At 51.2% G+C, this 11,562-nt stretch overlaps 1 protein-coding gene across 3 annotated transcripts in view; it reads left to right on the top strand.

Annotated features, from left to right (window-relative positions):
- The window catches only part of L3MBTL2 (L3MBTL histone methyl-lysine binding protein 2), a 21,925-nt gene that overhangs the window by 3,236 nt on the left and 7,127 nt on the right, over positions 1-11,562 (top strand). For 2 of the 3 annotated variants that reach the window (XM_077757938.1, XM_077757937.1), the window contains exons 3-9: positions 616-749; positions 4,145-4,268; positions 5,060-5,139; positions 6,720-6,837; positions 7,282-7,416; positions 7,704-7,792; positions 11,001-11,232. In XM_077757938.1, the coding sequence (XP_077614064.1) occupies positions 616-749; positions 4,145-4,268; positions 5,060-5,139; positions 6,720-6,837; positions 7,282-7,416; positions 7,704-7,792; positions 11,001-11,232 (912 nt within the window). Of the gene's footprint in view, positions 1-615; positions 750-4,144; positions 4,269-4,864; positions 4,956-5,059; positions 5,140-6,719; positions 6,838-7,281; positions 7,417-7,703; positions 7,793-11,000; positions 11,233-11,562 lie in introns of those variants that run through there. The other variant, XM_077757939.1, reaches the window with a different exon arrangement.

Genomic DNA, 11,562 nt, shown 5'->3' on the forward strand with positions numbered 1-11,562 from the left:
CTTTTTTTTTTTTTTTTTTTTTTTTTTAAATCTTTCTCCTTTCTATTTTCTTCCAACTATTCTCTTGGAATCTTCGAACTTTGGAACTAGAAAGAACGATTAGAGACCATGGAGTTCAGGAGCTCTCTATCCTGGCTGTGCATTAGGATCACCTGGGGAGCTTTTAACAGACTACAGATGCCTGTGTCCCTCCACAGACCAGTTCATCAGAATCGCAGGCTTGGGTACTCAGGTGATTCTACTATGTCAGGATTGAAACTTCGATCTAGTTCAGTCTCTTTATAGACAAGAAGACAAAACACCCACAGAAATTAATGGCATTTTAACTTCTCGTTTTCTTCTTTACAAACTTTCCAATACTCCCCTGTTGCCCAGTGGATTTTCCGTAGCTCCACTGTTGACTTATAAGCAAAGGATGCCAGGCAGCGTATCTGAGGCAAAGCAGAGTCAGTTGTATACAAGCCTCCTCTTCCAGTTACAGTTCCTGTCAGTCTCAGTGGGGGCTTGGACTCACCTGGTTAATGCACTGTTCTGTTCAGGTTTTGAAGGGCCCATATTTTGTTGGATTTGGGGTGACCACATCAGAGTGGGTCACACACTAAGTTCTCTTCCCAGCTGTCTGTGAGATGTGTGGTATCGTGGGTACAAGGGAAGCCTTCTTCTCCAAGACTAAGAGATTCTGCAGTGTCTCCTGTTCCAGGAGCTACTCCTCCAACTCCAAGAAAGCCAGTATCTTGGCCAGATTACAGGTAAGAGGCTCACTCGGAAGACCCTTCCCGGGGCCCCGGGAGCTCAGACAGGCACAGCCACGTGCCTGATGGCAAAGGGACCAAGAGGGCTTTGGAAGGAACTTGCTTGTGGCTGTCCGAGCTTGTAAATTTCCTGCTGTTTATTATGTTCTCAAAGTTTAGAGTGCAGAGGAATCAGTTTGTGGAGCTTGTTAAATTATACATTTCTAGAGGCGCCCTTCATTCCCCACCTTCCCCCTCCTCCAGGAGTCTGATGTGTTTAGTAAGTTTTAAAGAAAAGAAGAGCCTTGGGGGAGTCTGACGCCCTTTGGTCTTTGCCTCATGTGTTTGTTTGGTTTTTTTTCCTAAGTTTGTTTATTTTGAGACAGCTAGAGCATGAGCAGGGGAGAGGCAGGGAGAGGGGGAGAGAGAGAATCCCAAGCAGGCCCTGTGCTGTCAGCTCAGAGCCCAACATGGGGCTCAACCTCACAAATGGTGAGATCCTGACCTGAGCCCAAATCAAGAGTCTGACGCTTAACCAGCTGAGCCACGCAGGCGCCCCTGCCCCAACCTTTATAAATGCTCTGAAAGGAAACTAGGAGACAGGCATACGTTTACCAGCCACGGTGGGTTTAGGAAGTTGATGCCTTATCTCTGACTCCATGTCATAGGCAGCCACCTAGACAGTCTTACTCATCTTTAGTTAATTATTGACATTCATAGAATAAATGGAAGGATTCTTAAAGAGATGTGTCGTCTCACCCACACATTAGTTGAGAAGTATGCTGAAGTCCAGAGAGGACGAGTGACTTACCTAAGGGGGTTCTACTGGGGAAACAGCAGAACTGGGACTGGAATGTGATCTCAGGTGCCAGACTTCGTGTTGTGTCCTGGTAACAATGGCCACCATCCACAACACTGGTTCTAGCACCTTGCTTGCACGCTGGGGTCACCTGGGAAGTATTTAAAATATTAAAGTTTGGTGCAGCTCTTGATCTTGGGGTCATGATTTCAAGCCCCGCATTGGGTGTAGAGATTACTAAAAAAATAAATAAACAAGCTTTAAAAAAATAGTAATAAAATATCAATGCTTGGTCTTACTCCCAAAGATTCTCATTTAATTTGAATGGAGTGTGGCCTGGACACAAGGGCTTTATTATTATTATTATTTTTTTTTTTTAAGTAATCTCTGCCCCCAACATGGGGCTCGAATTCATAACCCTGAGGTAAGAGTCTTAGGCACCACCTCTAGGAACCTAGCCAGCCAGGGCCCCCCTGGACCCAGGTGCTTGTCATGTGCAGCAGAGCTTGAGACCCACTGCTCTGGCATTTATTGAAAGTCACAGTGGACCAGGTCTGCTTTGTATTTTGTACAGTTTATCTCTCACTTTTGTGAATAACCATTGTTTTTTGTTTCCCTCATTGTGCAGATTGTAGTCAGGGCATAGAAAAATCTCTCTCCTCAGTGAGCTAATGAATAGTATTGTTAATAGCTACAATTCAGGGATACTTGCTAAGCATTTGGGACTGAATCCAACCAACCAATGATCTCTTAAAAGTGAATTTTTAGGGGTGCCTCAGTGGCTCTCGGTCGGGCGATCGACTTTGGCTCAGGTCATGATCTTATGGTCTGTGAGTTTAAGCCTCGCGTCCAGCTCTGTGCTGACATCTCAGAGCCTGGAGCCTGCTTTGGATTCTGTGTCTCCCTCTCTCTCTTCTCCTTCCCACCTTGTGTTCTGTCTATCAAAAATAAATAAACATTAAAAATATTTTAAATGAATTTTTTAAATTCCTATTTTATTATTTTTTTAAGTTTTTTTTCCCCCAGAGAAATCCCTACACCAAACATGGGGCTTGAAATTACAACCCCAAGGTCAAGAGTTGTACGTTCTACTGACTGAGCCAGCCACATGCCCCTTAAATTCCTATTTTATTTTCTTTTTTATTATTTTTTAAAGATTTCTATCTTATTATTTTTTTAACGTTTATTTGTTTTTGAGAGACAGAGACAGAGTGAAAGCGGGGGAGGGGCAGAGGAGACAGAATCCGAAGCAGGCTCCACACTGCCAACACAGAACCAAAGTCAAACCCTTAGCTGACTGAGCCACCCAGGTGCCCCTATTAATCTTTTTTAATGTTTATTTATTTATTTTGAGAAAGCATGAGCAAGCAAGCCAGTGAGGCGAGGGGCGGAGAGGGGGAGAGAATCCCAAGTGGGTTCGTAGCGTGGAGCTCGATCTCACAAACTGTGAGATCATGGCCTGAGCTGAAATCAAGTGTTAGACACTTAAGCAACTGACCACAAAGGCACCCCTTAAATTCCTATTTTAAATGCTCAAAAGTTTTTAGTAACTTACTCAAAGAAGTTACAAATTGAAGAGCCAGGACTTTTCCCCAGGTCTGTGTGGAATTTAAACTCACATTTTTACTTCACTGATCTTTTTAAATTTAATGTTTTTTATTTATTTCAGAGAGACAGAGAGAGAGAGTGTGAGCAGGGGAGGGTCAGAGAGAGAGGGAGATACAGAATCTGAAGCAGTCTCCAGGCTCTGAGCTAGCTGTCAGCACAGAGCCCTGCGTGAGGCTCAAACCCATGAACCGTGTGATCATGACCTGAGTCGAAGTTGGTGGCTTGACTGACTAAGCCACCGAGGCGCCCCTTCACTGATCTTTTTAAATAAATTCTCTGGGGCGCCTGGGTGGCTTAGTCGGTTAAGCGTTCGACTTTCGCTTAGGTCATGATCTCGCGGTTCCTGGGTTCGAGCCCCGTGTCGGGCCCTGTGCTGACTGCCAGCTCGGAGCCAGGAGCCTGTTTCAGTCTGTGACTCCCTCTCTCTCTGACCCTCCCCTGCTCACGCTGTCTCTCTCTCTCTCCTAGAAATAAATAAAACATTAAAAAAAAAAATTAAATAAATTCTCTGGCCCTTTCTAATCAGTGCTTAAGTTACAAACTGTAGACCAGATTAGTGGCCTTTCACTTTTGGAGAGGCCCCCATAGAACACCTGATGAAAGCCACAGACCTGCTCTAGAACATTCGTGTATGTGTACACAGTGTTGCCCCCTGGGCTTCTCTGAAACCCACTCTCTGCCTTAAATCTGTGGGAGCACCTGATGGAGGAGATGGCTGAGAGCTGAAGCTACTAGGAAAAGTCCCTGGAGGAAACAAAGGCTTAAAGAGACGGAAAAGGGAGAACAAGTGTCCCTCCCTGCCCTGTAGCTCCGTGACCCATCCCTCCCCATCTGAACAATAGCTGACTCTCATCCTTGCAACCCCCACTGAGCCAAGCATTGTTATTGTTATACACTTGAATTACAAATGAATAAACTGAATAAGTTGAGTGACTGAATCCCAGGATTTAAACCTAGGCAGTCCACATCCCGCCTTTAAGCTACACACATGCTCTCCTCCCTCCAGGGAAAACCACCTACCAAGAAAGCCAAAGTCCTGCACAAGGCGGCCTGGTCTGCCAAAATTGGAGCCTTCCTCCACTCCCAGGGGACAGGACAGCTGGCAGATGGGACGCCGACAGGGCAGGATGGTAAGACAGCAGAACACTGGTGCTCAGAAGCTGCTGCGGGGGTGGGAATGGGGTGCCAGGCCTGGGCTGGCCCTGCTAGGAGCCAGGAATGGGAAGGATGTGCAGCTCCAGAGTGTCCTGCCCCAGGTCCACTGTGGACTGCATCTTCCCTATTTGGTAGGGATTGTGCAGATTACCCCCAAAAATCCCTTTAGTCACTTCTGAGGTACCAGGACCTCTACTCTTGATAGTTCAGAAGCCAAGAATTAGCTTCTTTTCTTTCGTATTGCTCTTAGCCCTGTGGCTTCTGTGTCCTGTGGGCAGTGGAGACCCCTGTCTGGTTTGGAGTGGGGTGGTGAGATGAGGAAAGTAGCCTTTCTCTCTTGAGTGGGCCCAGCAGTTTCTGAGCATGCGGGCAATAAGCAGCTCTGCTCTAGGTGGTCTGTTTCTGCCCGTAGTTGAGCTCTACACACTCGAGAGAGAGCTGGAGGGGCCTAGGTGTGTGCCCCTCCCACCCATTCTGCCTGGCTGTGACCAATGAGAGGTTGAGGGAGGTCTCAAGAATTTAAGCCCAAAGGTCTTTGAATTTCCTTGTCATTTCCGGGGAAGAAGGATCAGACATTTTCCCTGAATGTTTCCTCCACTCCTGAGAGTCTGTCACCCTTTGGATAAGGTCCAGCCCCGTTCTGATGGCCTCTGGTGGGGCAGGTATGGGGCTGCCCAGGTGGGGAAGGACCTGCTTCTACAGGCTTCTGGGCACCAGGTTCCTAGCAGGGCAGCTGACTCCAACTCTTCCTCTTTCTGCTGTGCAGCACTGGTCTTGGGTTTCGACTGGGGAAAGTTCCTGAAGGATCACAGTTACAAAGCTGCTCCTGTCAGCTGTTTTAAACATGTGAGTGCCATGGAGATGGAGGGGGGGTGGGAGGGCTGAGGTGGGAACTCGGTGCTTGCCACCCGACTCACCCACCAGCCTCAATCATTCCAAGCTGGGCACTGGCACCAGGGAGAGAACAGTGGTGAGGTGTGGGTGGGCGCAGTCCAGCTTTACCACTCGCTCTGGTTTCCCTTTCTGTCCACCTTTTTTTCAGAGTCCTCCCACAAACCCTCCCTGAGGCCTTCTAGCACTGGGCTTCCTCTCTGAGGTGCTCACTCTGCTTGTTCACGTAATGGAACTTTGTGCTAGAAATCCTTTCCTCCTTTCTTCCCCAGTGTTCATGTTTTCCCTTTGAAAGCTTGGTGCTTCTGGACTGCCCTGAGCCCCCAGGTTCCTGGGGGACAGATGTGGATGCCTCCTGGAGCCCATTTTGGCACAGAGAAGCCCCCAGAAGAGTGAGGCCAGGAGGGGGCCGGGGTGGGGGGCTAGGCTTAGAGTGGAAGAGCAGGCTGCATGTACAGCCTGTGATAGGCTGCAGGCCAGAGAACTGCCTAGAGCAGCGCTCTCAGTTGGCCTTTCAAGCCAATTTGCTAACACCCAGGAAGTCGAGGAGGAGGTCTCTTAACTCTTGGGAGTCCTCTGACCAGAGTCACATCCTAGCAGCCACCAGACTCTGGGGAGTGCCGTGGACACGGACAGTCGGAACGTCTCACTCTAGTCCTGAGTTCTGTTGAAGGCGCACAGCTTCTTTAGTGGGAAGCTCTTTTGCCCTAAGTTTTCACTGCAGGGAAATCCCGTCACACTTTGCACTCAGCACACCGGATTCAGTAAGCTCTGCCAGGCTGACCCCTTTGTGCCTGGGTAGCAAAACCATTTCTAGGTTCTGTGACAGACCCACTCTCTGGCCAGAGAGGTAGAATGGGATACCCCGATTAGCTTAAGCCAGGGCTGAGGATGAAAAAAAGGTGAATTTCTCCAAAGGAGATTCAAGGTGCTGTTGGTTCAAAGTAAGGTTTAGATATTGGGGGAAAGGCCAGCAAAAAGGTCCGCTGCTGATGGAGAGCATCTGAAGAGGAGATTGGTTGGAGAGGTAGAGAAAGAATGTGCCAGAAATAGTGTGTGGGTAGACAGCTCTGAGAGCTGGCGTGGTGACGGCTGAGACACTAGGGCCAGGCTTGAGTATGGACTGAAAGAGGTGGTATTTGTGCCAAGGACTGTGCCTGGCATGTGGTGAGCACTAGGAGGTGTTATGTGTCGTCACTGATGCCCAGACCACAGGTGTGCTGTGCCCAGGACTGTACAGTGAGAAGGTGGCTCTGTAAAGATCAGCACCCGGGGCTGACGATTCCAGAGTATGATCACTGCACCGGCTCTCCCCTCCCCTCCCCCCTCCCCCCATGTCTTGACTCAGCTCTTGGAGGACAGTGGACTGTCTTGCTCATCTCTTCATCCCTAGTCCCATGCCTGGCTTGGAGTGACAGTGAGTGTTGTGAGAAGTTGAGGGGCAGAGAAGGACATGATGACCCATGAGGACAGCCACCCTTCCCTGTCTGCTCAGGCAGCTCACTGTCCCCCCAAATGCTCTCGTGCCCCCACAGGTCCCACTCTATGACCAGTGGGAGGATGTGATGAAGGGGATGAAGGTGGAGGTGCTCAATAGCGACGCTGTGCTCCCCAGCCGGGTATACTGGATTGCCTCTGTCATCCAGGCCGCGGGTGCGTATTCCTCTGGCCAACGCAGGGTCTGGGTTTGGAGAGTGACATCCCCACGCGGGTGGGCAGTATTGCAAGCTGAGGTTGGCTGCATCAAACAAACAAAAGGCCCACCCACTGGAGTTTCTGCCTCCCTCCTTGGGATTCGCCCACCGTCCCTGGCTTCTGGGAGGCCACAGAGCATGGCAAGTTTGCAAACTCCCCCTTTTAAGGTTTTTTTTCCAGGGACGGTCAGCCTATAAAAAACTCTCAGTGCGGTGCTATCCTGCTTTCCCAGGACTTGGCATGGGTTTATTCTGGCTGTGACCGTTATGGACAACAGGGACCCCACTTGCCTGGAAGGAGTTCTTGGAATATGAGTCAGTTTAGTCTGGAAAAGAGGGAAGGCCTGAGAACATGCCTTTCCCCGTCCCACCCTCCCTCACTGGTGCCCTTTCCTTCTTCCAGGGTACCGGGTGCTGCTCCGGTACGAAGGCTTTGAGAATGACGCCAGCCATGACTTCTGGTGCAACCTGGGAACAGTGGATGTCCACCCCATTGGCTGGTGTGCCATCAACAGCAAGATCCTGGTGCCCCCACGCAGTGAGTTGACCAGAACCTTCCCTGTCCTGTTGCCCAGAGAGCCCATGGTAGAAGGGGGCAGCTCTTGTCTGAGGTTAGACCAGAGCAGAACTCACTGGCCAGCCCGCTTTCTGTCCTCCCCAGTCCCAGGGGACCCGGGGCAGACAGGTGGTAGAGCTGGTTTTAAAGATTCAGGTTTTAAAGATGCGAACACTGGCCTGAAAAGGCCGAAATCAGTTGCTCTGGCACTCCCTGTTGGCGGGAGTGCAGTCAGGCTGTGTAACCAGGGTTCTGCTGTGTCTCCACAGCCATCCATGCCAAGTTCACCGACTGGAAGGGGTACCTCATGAAACGGTTGGTGGGCTCCAGGACGCTTCCTGTGGATTTCCATATCAAGGTCTGGCAGTGAGCCCTTGGGGTCTCCTAAGTGATCTCCTTCGTGCCCCTCTCCCATTTTCTCTGTCCAGGCTACTCACTGGAGTATTTTCCCAAAGACTCCCTTGCTTGGTAGTTTTTAGCAGCCTCACTTTTCTTTTTTGTTGTTGCTTTAATTTTTTTAATGTTTATTTACTTGAGAGAGAGAGAGAGAGTGAGAGCGAGCGAGCGAGCGAGCAAGCGAGCAAGCTGGGAAGGGGCAGAGAGAGAGAGACACAGGACCTGAAGCAGGCTCCAGGCTCTGAGCAGAACCCACAAACCGTGAGATCATGACCTGAGCTGAAGGCAGACGCTTTAACCAACTGAGCCACCCTGGCGCCCCCCAGCTTCCCGTGTCTCAGGGAAGAGTGTGGGTTGCTGCTCCCTTCCGGCTTAGTGTCTGCCTCCTCACCGATCCAGCCGAGGCGGTCACATTGCTTTGTCTCCCGTTTGCTCCTCCAGATCCTTACCTTTGCACATAGCATTTTTCAGGAACATTTTCTGTCCTCCCCAATCCCAGGGGACCCAGGGCAGACAGGTGGTAGAGCGGGGTTTAAAGATTCAGGTTTTAAAGATGCGAACACTGGCCTAAAGAGGCCGAAATCAGTTGCTCTGGCACTCCCTGTTGGCGGGAGTGCAGTCAGGCTGTGTAACCAGGGTTTTATGCAGTATTTATTGCATAGATTTTATGAAGCATGTGTATCCATGCCAAGATACCTGTATACAGACCCTGTATTTAGGACTCACCAGTCTGGCAGAGGAAACAAAGTCAAGTACAGAAATAATAACATGTATATATATATTTTTAAGTTTATTTATTTAAGTCATCTCTACACCCAATGTGAGGTTCCAGCTTACAACCCTGAGATCAAGAGCTCGTTCGCATAGGGCTCCTGCTGCCTCTGAGGGCTCCTGGCCAGGCGCTTACAGGTGTGCTTCACAGCAGCCAGCAGGGGGACCCAGAGCAGGTGCTGCCGTGATGCATGGCTTCAAGGAAGGCTTCATGGAGGAAAGGCATCTGAATTCTACCCCGATGGGTAGGGTGTGGGTAGGATGGAAGCCGACAGCTGAAAATAGGGATGGCATAGAAGCTGGGCCCATCTCATCAAGGCACCGGACGCCTGGTGCAGAGGTTGCCACCCTCAGCTGGTGGAGAGTGGAGCGGGCCTTTGGTAAGGAATGGTTCCCGTGCCTCAAGGAAGCATTCACTGGCTTTTTTCCCTAAAGTAGAAATGATTTTTTTTCCTTTATTTGACCTTGTTGGGTACCATCCATTTGCTCTTTATTTCTCTGTATTTTGCTAATTTATCGTTTCATTCCCTTTCCAACAAAACCATAAGCTTTGTTTGCCCCGCTTTTCAGAATGCCTTGCACGGTTGATGGATGCAGCATTTGAAAACCAGCATTCACTCAGGTGGCCCTTGCCTGAGGGCAGGCAGGTGATTGTGGGTGGTGTAGGCCACTAGCGTCATCCAGGTGGCCTGGTCTCTGCCTAAATCAAAATGAGCTTGATTCCTGGGGGCAGAGCATGGTTCTGTGTGAACCGCTCAGCAAGCGCGCAATGACTAGGTGTCTCGTACCCAGGCCTGCGGTGGATACGGAAGCAGCTGCCTCTGAGGCTTGGGGGCCGGTCGGATAAAGGGGGCGGGTTTGTGAACGAAGCTCTAATCCACACCCGGTCCAGTTCCGTGGACGCCCGCAATGTGATAGAGGCCGAGTACATTGTTTTGAATGAAATGCTGAATACAGGGTCAGGTGTGTATATGTGTTTGTCAGGTGAGAAAAAACATTAACTGAGCACTAATTCGGTGCCTGGTTGTGTGCGTGGACCTGAGGAGGTAGAAATGAATCCTACCAAACCTGGCTTCTGCCCCTGCCGGGCTCAAGTTCTGGGTGTCACTAGCCAAAAGGGGCACTGAAGTGGTACTGGGCTGTGGGCTACCCTGGGTGGGTGCAAAAGAAAGGAATGTCAGGAAGGGCTAGGAGGGGGAGGTGGCCCAGGGACCCCAACCCAGGCCTCACCCTGAGTCTCTCTCCTCAATGAGCCAGTCAGGCAGTGGTCTGGGGGTGTTCCAGGCCTTGAGCTGAGGGCTGAAGGGTCTATGATGTAGGGCTCTGTATGCACTTTTCCTGGTGGCTGCTTTGAGACCTCTGAGGTGCTCCCCCTCCTGGTAGGCTTTGAAATCGCGCTGCTCAGCCCCCACCAGGCCTAGGCTGGGTGGGGCTGGTTTTCCCTGGGGCTGTTAAGCTCTACAGGTCTCAGGGGTCCCATTTCCCTGCCCCAGGCAGGCCAGCACTGAGTCACAGTGAACCAAGAGAATCCCCTACCCTCATTCGTGGCCTGCCATCAGGCCTGTAGGTAGGACAGCGTGTGGGCATTTTGGTCCCCCTCCCTTGCTGGGTCAGAGTAGGAAAGCTGTTCAAAGCTGCAAGCCATGGGGTTCAGAGCTATAATTTGGCATTTGGAGGCACTGGGGGACTCGGCGCTCCAGACACAGTGTAGTATGTGCCATCCACCGGGGCGGGGGGGGGGGTGGGGAGTGGGAAGGACCACAAGGCTGGACCCTAGGACCAGTTTCAGGGCCCAGCTGTGGCACCAATGGCTCTGGGTGAGTCGGGGTGAGTCACTTGAGCCCTCTGGGGTACCTGTTTCCTTAGTCTGAAATGGGTCTCGCAATTCCCACCATGCTGACTTGCTGGCATTTTGGTGCGTACGTTGTAAGCTGTGTGCTGTCCCAATTCCTCGTGGGGAATTGGGGGTTCCGACTGGGCATTCCTGTCCCACAGGGGTTGAACTTGGCAAGAGGGGAAGGCTCATCTGTTCACTTCTTTGACTTAGTGTTGGGTGTGGTTCTCCCACACCTTCCCTGTTCTCTGGATGCTTTTAAGAGACAGAACAGGAAGGTGGGTGGGAGGGTCCCCAGGACCACAGCAGGCCTGTGNATACGTTGTAAGCTGTGTGCTGTCCCTCAGTATCCTCGTGGGGAATTGGGGGTTCCGACTGGGCATTCCTGTCCCACAGGGGTTGAACTTGGCAAGAGGGGAAGGCTCATCTGTTCACTTCTTTGACTTAGTGTTGGGTGTGGTTCTCCCACACCTTCCCTGTTCTCTGGATGCTTTTAAGAGACAGAACAGGAAGGTGGGTGGGAGGGTCCCCAGGACCACAGCAGGCCTGTGTTCTGACATTGCAGATGGTAGAGAGCATGAAGTACCCTTTTCGGCAAGGCATGCGGCTGGAGGTGGTGGACAAGGCCCAGGTGTCACGGACCCGCATGGCCGTGGTGGACACAGTAATTGGGGGTCGCCTTCGGCTCCTGTATGAGGATGGCGACAGTGATGACGACTTCTGGTGCCACATGTGGAGTCCCCTGATCCACCCAGTGGGTTGGTCACGGCGTGTTGGCCACGGCATCAAGCTTTCAGGTTAGCAGAGCCCCGGGCCAGTGTGACCCCAGGTTCTGCTGCTCCAGGGCCTAGGTGGGAGCATCTCTGTACCCCACAACAATCTTCTGTGGTAGAGGTGACCATCTCCACCATGTGGATGGTGATAACAAGGTCCAGAGAGGTTGGGTTATTTGACCAAGGTTACTCAGCTTGTAAGTGGTAAGATCGATTTGCACCTAGCTGCAGACCCCATCCTCTCCCACGTGATGTGGAAGGCATCTGGATCTGAAGGGCTCAGATCTCCCTACAGAGAGCTCCTGATGTTTCCTGTCTTCTGGTCTGGGGTCGGGGGAGGCGGGTAGGAGGTGT

The sequence above is a fragment of the Crocuta crocuta genome, unplaced genomic scaffold (genome assembly GCF_008692635.1).
Source record: "Crocuta crocuta isolate KB4526 unplaced genomic scaffold, BGI_CrCroc_1.0 scaffold143, whole genome shotgun sequence".
NCBI lineage: Eukaryota > Metazoa > Chordata > Mammalia > Carnivora > Hyaenidae > Crocuta > Crocuta crocuta.